The sequence below is a fragment of the Prosopis cineraria genome, unplaced genomic scaffold, assembly GCF_029017545.1.
Source record: "Prosopis cineraria cultivar Desert tree isolate PC_DT_omini unplaced genomic scaffold, ASM2901754v1 PC4, whole genome shotgun sequence".
NCBI classification, from domain to species: domain Eukaryota; kingdom Viridiplantae; phylum Streptophyta; class Magnoliopsida; order Fabales; family Fabaceae; genus Prosopis; species Prosopis cineraria.
Window position 1 is genome coordinate 35,281,129 of NW_026555335.1, and position 14,170 is coordinate 35,295,298.

The 14,170-nt window shown below is 32.5% G+C and overlaps 1 protein-coding gene across 1 annotated transcript; it reads right to left on the reverse strand.

The window, feature by feature from the left end:
• Window positions 1-8,152: 8,152 nt before the first annotated feature.
• On the reverse strand, window positions 8,153-10,471 carry LOC129308456 (probable glucan 1,3-beta-glucosidase A). The gene is made up of 7 exons (XM_054949568.1): window positions 10,252-10,471; window positions 10,039-10,158; window positions 9,762-9,950; window positions 9,341-9,669; window positions 9,109-9,258; window positions 8,659-9,005; window positions 8,153-8,516 (listed from the first exon to the last, which is right to left on the reverse strand). The coding sequence occupies exons 1-7, from the start codon at window positions 10,423-10,425 to the stop codon at window positions 8,335-8,337; spliced, it is 1,491 nt and encodes a 496-aa protein (XP_054805543.1). The 5' UTR covers window positions 10,426-10,471; the 3' UTR covers window positions 8,153-8,334.
• Window positions 10,472-14,170: the final 3,699 nt, after the last annotated feature.

The following is a 14,170-nucleotide window of genomic DNA, read 5'->3' on the forward strand; positions in this document are numbered from 1 at the left end:
ACAAGTTAAAATCGATCAAAATCTTTCATATGAAACTAAAAATAAGTTTTGGAAGCATGAGATACCTCAAAAGAGTGAAAGAAGTTGAAAACGGTTAAAAAACAAAACATATGATGTGATTCAGAGCACTGCGCTATGGCTCGTGCATGCTGTGCCATAACGTGTTGCTCTCTATGCCACGCGCAGTGGCTCAAGGGCCATGCGCCGCAATGTGTTGCACAAAATTTCACTAGTTCTGTTGTCATTTGATAGCAAAATTGGGAGAAGTTCTGACTCGCCTCGATTCTCTATCCGACGTTCAAATAATGTGATCTAGGTGTCTATAAAAAGCTCTTTACATGAACTAGCTAATGGCATGGGTTTCACTTTCAAAACAAGTCACACTAGGAAGTTGGATATTCAAACACAATTTGACCACTTTTCAACATTTTTACACAAAATGGGTGTCCAAAATCCTCAACAAGTTTCAAAAGCTTTTCCTAACATCTGGACCATGTCTAATAGATCTAGGACTACCAGTACAACATGTCTCAAGCATCGAAACATCAATATAACAAAAATTCACTTCTCAACCCTATTTTACCAAAAATAAAGGGAAAGGTAGTTTGCCATTGCATTTAACTCAAAACATGCTCAAATCTTCATTTCTACACTTGCATTAGTATTTTTGCCTTATAAACATATATATGTCAACATTCACAAAGGCTGAGGGCTCAAAATACCATTCTAACATTTTCAACAACCAAAATAGTACAAGTGAGGTAATATATATCCTAGAATTGAAAAGCAATATACTATTACACAATCAAAGCTAAACTAAAGGCATACAGTAGGAATATGCTAATTTTCCGCCCCTTTAGTCTTCTCCCTCTCAATACCAGAGCTAAAGCCTGAAAAATATTAAATAAAAGGGGTAAGTCTAGCCACTCAGTAACCAAGGTTAAACCTACCCTATGTAGTTATATATCAATTATAAAATAAATACATGCACAAGGAGATCAAATAGGTAGAACAAGTCCACATATATTACAATTTATCATTTATCACTCTATAGCTTCTTTACTCACATAACTAGGTGCATTATCACCATATTCTCGGATATGTAACATGCCTGTACTCTTGCGACCTACCACCACTTAGCATGTATGACACATCATATATTTACTTAGATAATGATCAACCAACCTTATATCCTCTTTATTTTCTCAGACTAAAACCGTGGGCTATAACACTGATTAGGGCTCCGTCTGTGTGACTGAACTACCCAAACTCACCAATCGTGAGGTATGACCTAGCCAAAGATCACAGGACTCACTTTCAGACCACGACTTCCCCCATTCTTGAATCCCTGAAGTGTCTTATACCCTAGGTTATTCTCCTCATTGAACTAGTGGAGATAGCTAGGTTCTAGTCCTTCGACAAATTATGAGATAGTCCCTCAATAAATAGTGAGACAAGGCTATAGCCCCTATGTATCGAAGGGTAGTCTAATTATCATAAGAATTTTCTCTACTCCTAAATCCCTAGGCGAACTCCCACCACTGATCATGCAATAGTCATTACTCACTTGAGTTTACTTTTTCGCTTTCATTTACTCACTATTACAACAACCACATTGGGTTCACGATCTTGTGCTATCAAAGTGTGTATTCTCATCGTTTTCTCAAATTCATTTCATTACTAATATACAAATATCTCTACTCATTATCGCATTCATTTTTTAAAACATAAGCACTTCATAATAAAATTCTTTTGATTTTGCATTTTGCATTTTGCATTTCAAGCCAAAATAGCATTGTACTCAATCAAATTTTCATACACTCTTTGAAAACTAATGTATAGTTTTACATAAAAATCAACCTCATACATGTAACATTCATCATTCGCATTCAATAATCAATTAACATACAACTATCCAAAGTAGATTTTTCCCTGATTACCTCAAACCTTTGAGAGATTAAAGGTTTACCCCTCAATCAATTAGCTTCCAAATTTAAATTTTCACTCCAATAGGTGACCAAGAGCCAAAACTACAATCAACCAAGTTGAATTCTATCAACATAACAAACTCAAATATTTAAACCCTCAATCTCTACTTTTAAATTGCCCAACCTTTACTTTACAAGAGGTGGAGCCTAAACAATGTGTTTAATATTTACCTTGAGCCCCCAATAGCATTAATGAGCCATTAAATCCCTATTAATGATATCACAAACTTCCAACCACTCACAATAAATGGGATTTTCGGACATTTACAGTGCCTAACAACCCAAGATATCAAAACTCATTATACCTAGGTTTAGATACTCTAATCTACCCCCATTAACTCTATTTGAGTCAATAAATTTGGACCAATGATCTATATAGATCGAAATTTCACTTCCACTATCAAATATTAATCATAAACTAATAAATGTGGAAGAAAAAGGAAGATTAATGAGTATGATACTTACCTTGGGTATTTGTAGCCTTCAAAATACTCTCAAAATGATCCCTAAGTAAACCTTAGTAGAACATTGGCACGCCTCTCCTTTCTTTCTTTTCTTTTCTTTTTTTTTTTCTGTTTCGTTTCACGTCTGATAAAATGCAGAAAATGGCCATGTGCTGCGGTGCATGGCACAAAGAGGTCCTTTCTCACTCAGAAATGATTGTGCACAAAGACGATCTACGCACCGCAGCGTATGGCACAACAACTTCAACTCTTCCTTTTCTTCTCCTTTCGATGCCCGGGTAGTCCGCCTCGATACCGAACCCACAACTAGGGTTGAAATAGCATCAAACATGATTATTAGACCTCTCTGGCCACATACCACTTCAAGTTATTTAAATACCTTAATTAGGTTTAATTAATTAGGGAATTAAAACTTGAGATGTTACAATCATCCTTGTCCCACTAGTTTAGCTCTCTAGATATTGAACCATTTAGCTTATTCACTTCTTTATTTAATGATCCACTATTATTTGTAGTCGAATACAATGATTACACATTTGAATGTGAAGGGCCCTCGTATGAAATATTTGCGACTCCACAGCATTTGATCCCCCCTACAAAGTCTCCTATTTTTTATTTGAATACCCCACTAATTGTACCAACTGCAGAATAATCAAAATCTCAACATGAAGAACCTACAAGACAAGAGTGACCACACCGTATTATAAGGAGATCAAAAGGTGGCACAGAAAGCCATTATGTATAGATTATGTTTTTTAGTGTAAAAATATTTAATCTTTAATTATTCTAAAAAAATAGTCTTTTGTTATTATTAACTCATTTTATTGTTTTATATTTTTAAATCATTATTTATTCTACTTCAATCTAAATTAACTACAAAAAAGCATCATTATATGAAATAATAAGAATCTACTTAGTAGCTCATCATTTCATTAATGATTATCCCATCAATTTTTTTGTAGAAAATAATTTAGTAATCATAAAGTTAATTATTTTATCATCATGATTATGTTAATAAAATCAATGATTAACTAATAATGGATTAGGATAGGAGTGGTAGAGAATGAAATGTAAAAATTAACTTCAATACCAAGTTGTATACATTCCTATCAAATCAATTTTTAATTCTATAACATTTTGAAAAATATTTTTTTCTTTTATAGTATTTTAGTAATTAATTTTTTATGTAATATCTTAATATTTTTGCCAATCATTAATTAATATTAAAAATATCACCTGTGATGCCTAAGAAGCATTATTGTCTTTGACATTAGATTAGAGTCTTTATGATTTTTTCAATATTTTCACCTCTGTCTTTTCTTATTTTAATCTCCTCTGTCAACATACTTTTATGAGTCATAAAAGTAAGACAAAGTGAAGGAGAGAGAAGACAAAGTGGGGAAGAGTTTGACACATAAACACAGATAGAAGGTAACTCTTGCAGGCAGAAAATGAAAGAGAAGATCTAAAACTTGATATTTATCAAGTCAAGTTTTTAATTTATAATATTTTAATAAATATTTTTTAAAATATAATATTTAAAAAAATAATTTTTTTAATAGCATGATCGTCAATTTGCGAAAAAAAAAAGCTTTTGCTCTTAACTTCAATGCTGCTTTGGAGCCGAGAGACTGGGTTTAGCCCTTCTCTTCGATATTTGTAGACTACAGATTTTTTACCCCAGGCTTACGAAAATAACAATAGCTCCCAATGAATGACGCAAAGATTTTAATTATTTTAATTTACCAAATTATTCTTCAACATTAATATAAGTTACTCTTAACTCATTTACGTTAAGTTAAAATCTTTTTTTTAAATTTTCACACATTTCCAATTATATCCTTAAATAAAATAAATATAATATCTAATTTATTTAAAATATTCTCACTAATTACTTAGGTGGAATATAATAAAATAAAAATATAATTAAAATATATATATATATATATATCTAAGTGTTTAATGTCATATATTTTAAATCAATTGAGAAGTTAAAAAAAAAATCCAATATTATAATCAGGATAAAATGTGTATAACGGGAAAACGGGACTTGTTAAGGACAGTCCGCTGGAATCGATTTCAACGCTTGTAGACTTGTAATTGGGTCATGGGTGGTCAAGCCCGCCATCCATTTCCTGCTAGCTCAGCGCTATGACAAAGTTTGGTTGTTTACTTAGACATTTAAATAAAAATTTATATATTATTTTAATTTTATTTATAAGTTACTTTTAACTTATTTTATTAATATTAAAAAAATTTTAAAAGTTATTAATTCTATTTTAAAATTTAATAAGTTATTAGCTTTATTCATTTTAAATATATAAATTTTAATAATATATTTTTTTAATATTTAATAGAAGGCTAAAAAAATTATAATAAAAATTTAATGACATGACTTATAAATAAAATTTAAAAAAAAATTTTTATTCTATAAATAAAATCAAAGACAGTATATGTATATATATATATAATCTTCTTGAAGTTTGAATCAATTGCAAATGGGAACAAAACCTCTTCCCTTCCGTCCTATCCTCTTCTCTAATCTTAGCTGTTAATTTTATTTGTGGCTGAAAATAATCCCCCCTTAATGGAGCAACTTTCAATGAGAATAATACCAACACACAAACATGAATTGAAAAAAAATAATATTAGAAAATTTGAAAAGTAATCATCCTTTCAGAAAAATAGATTCATGTGGCTAAAAACAATAACAGGCAAACATTAATGAAAAAAAATGGAAATCAATAGAAGCAAAAAAAGAAAAAAAAAACCCCTCAATTGGAAAGAACGTATTGGATGAATTTCAAAAAAATACCAGATTATATCAAAATAATTTCTTTGTAGGTAAATCTTTCTTTGATTGAAAATTATTTACAGTGCACTGTTTAATCAAACTGCAATAATACTTCACCGAGTTTCCATACACTTCTGTGGAGAAAAATATAAAATAGGTTGTCTTCACAGACGATATTGCTCCATTAAGTGGGAATTATTTTCAGCCACACATGAAATTGATGGTTAAGATTGGAGAAGAGGATGGGAAAGAAGAGGAGAGGTTTCTACTCTCCACATTTTTTTAAAGTTTAAAATAAGAAACCTCATGTTTCATATTTTAATAAAAACTTTCCTTCTAAAAAATAAAGTAAAAGTTAACAATTTATGCTAGTTAGTTATTTTCTTTTATAATCATTTGCCATATCACTAAAATTTAAAAAAAAAATAGCATGGAATTTTGAGTATTTTAATAGCTTCTTTTTGATTTCTCCTCCCAAAAATAGCTTCCTCCCTTATCTTTGTCTCCTTCACGAAATCATTTTGCGTTCTCTCATGTTAACATATACACTTTGTTTGGTTCGATGAGGGGGGAGGAATTTTAACGTAACTTGTTTGATTAAAGGAGAAAAAAGAAAATAATTATATATGAATAATTATAACCCTATTTTATTAAAATTTTCCCTATTTTTATGAATATTTACTAAAATATATATGTAGATTTTAAACAACATAATGATACAAACATAATTTAATAAAAATACCCATGCAATTTTTTTTGGAGATGCCCATATTTATTGAAACAGCCAACACTCATTTTTTTTTAAAAAGAAAGATCAAATATTTATATTAAAAAGATAAAATTATACTCTCTCCTTTTAAAAATATAAGACATTTTTAGAAGAGTTAAATGTTAAAAAATGTAAGATATTTTTAATTTTTTAAAATATAATTATTGTCTTTTTTTTAAAGTACTTTTATTAATAATAATTTTATATATATTATAAAGTGTTTATTAAGAGTAAATATAAAAAAATAAAATTAATAAAAAATAAATAATAATTATATTAAAAATAAAATTTAATTAAAAATATTTTATATTTTTAAATAAAAAAAATATAATAGAACAAAATATTGGCTGAGAGCAGAACACTTGCGAGTTGGAAAGCTTTGGACTTTGGGTCAGGGGGTAGCTCGATAAGTATGCCGCCTGAACCTTCTCCGCTTACGACACTGATGCATGAATGATGTACAATCTAACAGCCTTTGCTTTGTTGCTCGTCAGTCAGGTGGTGGTTCACGGTAGAGACCGGTTTCGATGTTCATCACTGCAGTGAGATTTAAATCATTCAGATTTTTTGGATGATTCAGTTTTAAAAAATTATTATATATTTTTATTTTTATATTTATTAAAATAAAAAAAATATAAAAATTATAAAATAATTTTAATAAATTTTTTATTTTTAATATGACCTAAATCTAATTTAAAGGGTCTAATTTAATACTAAAATTTTTATAATTGATATATATTAACTATCTAGATATACTTTGCACAGGTCATATTACAATTAATCTGGCATGTATAAAGTATATTTGGATAGTCAATATATATCAATTATAAAAATTTTAATATTAAATTGAATCCTTTAAATTAAATCTAAGCCATATTAAAAATAAAAAATTTATTAAAATTATTTTATAATTTTTATATATTTTTATTTTAATAAATATAATATATAATAATATTTAAAATTTGGATCATTTAAATTAAAATTTGAATGATTCAGATCTCCTCACAACAATGATTGGTACTGTGATGTTTATCATTGTGATGAGTATCGAAACTGATCTCGTTCATGGGGTCACTACCTCTCTCTCTCTCTCCCCTCTCCCTCTCTCCTCTCTTTCTCGCCTTCTTTCCTTCTCTCTCGAATACAACTCTACTCTTTCGCCCTCTTTACCAAACTCAACCTGTACCCCCTTCCCTTCTCCTCCAGCTCATTCGCGTTGCTCTGAGCATACCCCAACATGAATGTGTTTCACACATTAGTAGCAACTATCTCGAAGGACATGGACGACGACTTGTGTCGAGGGCGACGCTCTTGAGCTGGTCGAAGTGTCTCTTGTCAAAGATGATGGAGGTTGGTCTTACGTTGCTTGAAACCTAAGTCTTGAACCCACAGAGATCCCAGATAATCCTAAATAGGTTTGTGCGCTAGATGCAGTTGTATGAACAAATGAGGGCGGCGCCATGCATGAGTGGAACTTAATTTGGAGGCAAAGGAAGCGAAGTGTATGGAGTGGAAAGGAAAGCTTGAGTGGAAGAATGTGGGGAAGGAGAGGGGAGAACACGGAGAGAGAGAATGGAGGAGAGAGGATAAAAAATGGAAGTGGGACCCACTGTTAAATATTTTATTATAAAAATATATTAAAAAGTGAGAGCTATGCTTACCTGGCCTGCAAAATGTACAAAATTGTAGGCTCCACAAAATATTGACTAAACAGTAGGGCAAGCAAGTAAAAAAATTTTAAAGTTGAAAGATATAAATAATTCATAATTAAATTTAAAATTATTTATAATTTTTTATATATAATTTAAAAATAAAAATAATTATTAATATTATAAAATATGTTAGTTGAAACGGAAACATAACTCTTTAAATAGAAGTTGAGAGGTAAAAATAATTTTTAATTTAATAAAAATATTAAAAAAATAGTGAGACCCACTAATAATTAATAGACATTAAATGTCTTTAACATTAGGATGATGATGAAAAAAATTTTTAAAATTTGAAGACATAATTAACCAATATTTTAGTTTAAGGGCATGTATGACTTTTCATGTACAATTTAGGAATGACCTTTCACTCAAATAAATTATAATATCATATGAATATTCGAAAACAAGAAAATATTAGCTTATTCAAATGAGCAAAGCATAATTTACTAAAACAATTAAATAATAAGTCAAACGTAGGTAGTACTGGATAGGATCCGAGTTCAAGAGTTCCTATCTTTTATTTTCTTTATAATGTTATCAAGCGATTGGTTAATACCGAATAACCATTATTTTTTTGACTGAGACAGAGACAATGTCACTGAATACTAAACTAGAGATTTATATAACCATTCTCAATCATCCACTTGAGACTCCAATGGTTGTATTGGCATTTATAGGCCCAATAGGCCCATCCAAAAGTAGCCCGAGAATACACTTCCTGTTGAGCGTTTGCATATCTTTGATAATCTTCCATTGATGCTCCCTGTACGTTCCACTCTGCAGTCCACTCTCCTATCATATCATTACCGTATAGATTAAATTAGTTTGGGTAAGTTTTAACTCAAGATTCATCAATAGTACTATTTGTTAGAGTTTCTATAAGAAGTGTTTTTGAAAAAGGATTGTATCATGTAACATAATAGTGTTTACTCACCTACAAAACTGAGAGGACCATTGTCAGTGGTGACGCCGCTGAGATCTGAAGCTCTCTGGTTATATATGTAATCGATGTTCTGTTGCACATCCATATTTTTGAACTGATCTGTATACAAATTGTAGTAATGCACGTCAATGACTACTCGATTGAAGCTCCCGACAAATGAGAGAAGCTCTGTGGAGCCATGATCTAATGGGTTTGACATGATGACATAAGCCATTTCAGAGTATTTCCTCACTGCATCGTAAGCTTGTTGGTAATACTTCTTCAGGCTGTCCAAATTAGGTCCTAATGTTGGCTCGTTCATCAGTTCGATTCCTCCTAGACTAGGTTTGTTCCCATATCTGCCACACCAAAATCAACTATCATCACGTCACTGCCTCAAAATAGTAAGTAGATTGTTGTGTTTCACGGGTAATGACACCCCAAGAATTCAAAACTTCAAACCTTTCTGCTAAGAAGTCAATTACTGCGACTGTGTCTTGTATTTCTGAATCTCCCCATTCAGTATATCCGTCTCTTGTTCCACTGTGATCGTTCCCATTCTGTGAACCTTGAACTGCATGAAGGTCCACTATCACTTCCATCCCGTGGTTTCTGCAACGTAACAACAAATTAACCTGTAATTGATGATTAGTTTTTGAGAATTGATCGCTTGAAATTGGATCCACACACTTACTGGGCCCAAGTGAAGGCATTGTCCAATGCTGCCAGAGATCCTCCGACGAAAGGCTTGGGAGGGTTGGGGTCGTGAGCTATCCACCAACCGACCGGAATTCTAACAGCGGTCAACCCATTTTCAGACATGAATCTGAAATCTTCTTCAGTGATGTACGTGTTCCAATGATCCTGCATGACTTGAGGAGCTTTGTCAGGGCCATAGCCATTAGTAATTTGATACTCTCCTTGTAATGTTTTCACTATTGTCATAAGGAACACAGACGGGTCGCCGTCTTCCCAGTTCGTCGAGCCTTGATAATCAGCACTCACCGCCGTCTCCGATTGAGCCTGATTAATATAATCGAATAAGCATAATTCGAGGAATAATAAAGTGCGGCATATAATTTTGGGGTTTGAATAACATAGCGATATTTATATACCTGTAGGAAGAGACCGTTTGATGCTTGGATGCGAATTTTGGATGGATCGCCACTGTTCCTTATAATCTGAAACGTTTCTGGGTCGCTAGGTGAGTTCGAAGTTGCGACTAGCTTGTTTGAAGCATCTAAACCAATGAATTGCTTGCCGAATACTCTGAAATTGAAGCTAGAATCGCTCACCCTCCATAACTGCATCGTCATTGCTCATTTCAGACTATTAGAATTAGAGGAAGGAATCCCCGAAAGCATTTCGTGTTGAGTGCATAGGAATACATACCCTGAAAGTTTCCCAGCCTGAAGCAGAATCACGGTTAGCCATAACATTATCTCCTCCTCCGTTTTCAGCCACCAGAAACTTCTGCAACTTAGTAGACTTCAATTGCACTTGAGTTCCATCCTAAGCATCACCAGAATATATATCAAGAATCAAGATACATATATTCATTAACCATAAATGAATATTGGAGTAATAAAATGGAGATGGAAGTACCAAGAGATCTTTGTTAACAATTCCATCAAAGAGAGATGGTTTCATCCAGCCCTCTGTAACGAGCCAATTCCCCAGATTCACTGCTTTGAATGGCAGATTTTGCCCAGCAACGAAGGAGTAAGAAGAACAGAGGAATAGAGCCAGAAGGATGCTGAAATAATGCAGGGATCCCATTTTTAAGGGCTAAGTGAAATCTGGCAGACACTAACCATGGGATGGTATATATAGAATTTGCAGGCGGTGGCGGCATGGTAATGGAAGTATTATCAATAAATATAAATGTAGAAAGGACTTTAGTGGATTGGAATAGTAGGCGTGTCATGTTGCCCAATTCAACCTACGCTGAATATACGTTTCCATGCCGCGATTAGAGGAGCACACTGTCTGCACACTTCAGTTTCTTTGTATATCGCGCACACGCGCACGCACGCGCACACAATTATTTGACTGGTTAAATTCAAGTATTATTAAGTCTAATTACAAGTAATTTTTTTAAAAATATTTTTTACATTCACACAAATTTAAACTTAAAATTTTATATCTAAACAGTCATAGTCCCTTCTATCAAGACTAACATTTGTTAGTTTTCTATATCATTTTTATTATATACTCCCTTTAATTCAAAATGTAAGCATTTGTCCTTAGCTAATTTTGGTTCAAAATATAAACAATATAATACATGTAAAAAAAATTTCATCATTTTATTTTTTATATTTATTAATCTAGATATTTGTGTAAATGTATCTCTCACTTATTATAAAGTGTTTTGATAATTTGAACTAGGAAATAAAAAAAATAATATATATATTTATAGGAATAAAGGTTTTATTGGAATGAACCAGAGGGAGCATTCTATTCAAGCATGTCAATCTTCAAATGTGGAGTGTGCCTGACGTTATGGGCAACCAAGTCATTAAGTTATATATTTTGATTATTTGATTAATTTGTTTGTTTTGTTAGATTAATTACTCTAGCCTTTAATTTTTGGGGGTTAAACTTAACTTTCTTGGGTCGTTTTTATTTTAAAGCTTGTGTTGTGGTTGACTTTGACTAATAAAATCAGAGTGCAGGGTTGAAGGAAGACTTGGGGTGTTGACAACTCTGTGTTGATAATCATTACGTGGGAAAATTGGCCTCAAGGAACAGAAAGGTCAAATATGTGGGCATCACCCCAAATTTTGAAATAATACTTATAAGAAATCATGATGTTGGAGTGACAATATGTTTTTAGAGAAAACACCAAAATATTTTTTTATATTGATCCATAAAAGTCATTCATAAATGTTTAAGAATCTGTATTCTAGACAGGAGTATGGAAAACGAAATAATATTTCATTTTTTTAATAAAAACATAGTCCCAAAAAGATCACAGTTCCTTGCAAGTTTTATTTCAAAATTTGAAATTTATGCCCAAATATTTTAGGCCCGGTTTGGTACTTTAGCATTCTTCAAGCAAAATCGGAAACGGATAAGGATTCTGGTGGGGAGACTGTTTGGCAGCCATGATTTTTTATTCTCAAGAACCCGATTCAATCAAGAAAAGTTAGAACCTGATTCTTTCCCAATGTCGATGGAATCGAATCGATTCACATGGAATTAGTTGTCGATGCTCCTTTGCCCTCAACGAAATTGTCACATCTCCACCTTGGAAGCTTGTAGCCCACAGTCCACAACCAGCGTTGCCCCTGTCAGGCTGTCACCCACCATCATCTCCACCTCTTCCATCACATCTCCTCTACCTCTTCATCCTTCTCCAGATGACAGCTCTATCTTTTTCTATGGTTTTCCTCCTCCTTCCTCTCACATTAGATTTGGCTTCGTGCTATTCTCCATTTTTCTTCCTCTACAACAGAAAATTTCATGGGTGTCAGAGGTTTTGTTTTTTCTGTAGCTATTCTCAATCTTCTTCCTCAACAATGTTGTTTTGGGCTGAAACTTCTCTTGAATTTTAAGGAGAGATCAGAAACAAAACAAGAGCAGCTCTTTCGCGGGCGGTGACAGGGTGGGGCTAGCGAGAGAAATCGCGATTGAAGCAGCCCCAATCAAGGAGGAGGATGACGGCAATGCCGAGAACGCCGAGAATATATAGGTAACCAGCATCTTGGGAGCAGACTGCAGAGTGAGTGCGGAGGCTAACCCTCGCTATAACCAGCAAAGGGATAAATGATTTTTATTCGATATGTGCATGGGTTTGTCTTGAATTTATATGGTTCTTTGTTGATTTGTTTTTTTTTTCTCTTTGTGGTGATTCTGATGTGTTTTCTGATAGGTCTGTGTTTTGCCATTGAAGGATAGGGAAGAAGGCAAAGGACAAAAGGAGGTCTTTAATTTTCAAGAAAAGGCTATTTTGGTCTTTTTTGCTAAAGACTTTTGGTTCCTGTGACCGACTCCATCAAACTTGAAATTATGAAATTAAAAACAAATAAATAAAAAGAAAATATTCAAAAGATATTTATTTACAACAAAAAAAACTTTTGCTCTTCACTTCAATGCTACTTTGGAGTCGACTGATTGGGTTTAGCCCTTCTCTTCGATATTTGTAGACTGCAGATTTTTTTTTCCCCACGTTTACGAAAATAACAAAAGCTCCTAACGAATGACGCAAAAGATTTTAATTATTTTAATATACCAAATTAATACAAGTTATTTTTAACTTATTTACGTTAAGTTAAAATCTTTATTTTTTAAAAAAAATTTCACACGTTTCCAATCATATCCTTAAATAAAATATATATAATTTCTAATTTATTTAAAATATTCTCATTAATTACTTAGGTGGAATATAATAAAGTAAAAGTATAATTGAAAAAAAATATAAAGCATATTTATTGCCATACATTTTGAATCAAGTGAGAAGTAAAAAAAAAAAAAAGTCCTATATTACAATCATGATAAAATATGTATAATGAAAAAATGGGACTTGTTGACGACATTCCACTGGAATCAACTGTAATGTTTGTAGACTTGTGATTGGGTCGTGGGTGGTTGCTTGGCCGCCATCCATTTCCTGCTAGCTCGATGCTGTGATAAAGTTAGGGCCCGTTATGCTTAAATAGAGGAAGGTGACAATGCAATTGAAGATGAAAATGAGATTTTAATTTGTTTGGAATGATGAAAGTCAATTCCACGTGGAAGCCATCTCCAAAAGAAATGATGGAATTTATTTTCATAATAAAATATCAGATTTATAATTTCATGTTTTCTTTTTCAATTTTTACCCCTTCTTCTCTCAACTTTCAGCTACTTCTAATCACTTTCCTTAGCTAACCTTCCATGCCTCCCTTCCTCTCTCTAGTTCTCTCGACATTCATCCTTCATTGCTTGCACAAGACAACTATTGATGTGAGCATTCATCAGTGTCACCGTTGCGACGTTAAAATCCTCACAAAGAGGACTATTTCTTAGGCACCTTTGATTTTGACTTCATCTGTCGCCTCTCCTTCATCGTCTCAGAATGGCGAGAACGAACCAAGGTGAGGAGGACATTGCTGGATTATCTTCAAACGGACAGGATACGAATAAAATGTCGATTTTAGATATGTGGTTGGTTGGTCATGAGTGGCCTTGTGCTTCTACGGATTCGTTGATGGACTTGCAATGATGAGGAAGAGACGACAAACCCATTGATGGACTTCCAGTGATGAGGAAGAGACGACAATCCGTTGATGCTAGATCTTTAGATCTTCATCGTTGATCGTCATCAAGCTCTTGTCCTAGGGGTGGATTTAATTTTGCTTTTGTACCAAATAGGGTATTTAGGGTGCTTATTTAAACATTCATATGAGAAAATATATATATATATATATATATAATTTTCCTAAAGTTTGAATCAATTGCATATTACTCCTCACATTTTTAAAAGTTTACAATAATAAATCTTATGTTTCATATTTTAATTAAAAACTTCCCTTCTAAAATT

Coding starts and splice junctions, on each gene's coding strand:
- LOC129308456 (XM_054949568.1), bottom strand. CDS start 10,425: ATGGGATCCCTGCATTATTTCAGCATCCTTCTGGCTCTATTCCTCTGT. Junction 9,006..9,108: donor ATTGACTTCTTAGCAGAAAG/GTTTGAAGTTTT, acceptor TTGGTGTGGCAG/ATATGGGAACAAACCTAGTC. Junction 8,517..8,658: donor TGGTCCTCTCAGTTTTGTAG/GTGAGTAAACAC, acceptor ATGATATGATAG/GAGAGTGGACTGCAGAGTGG.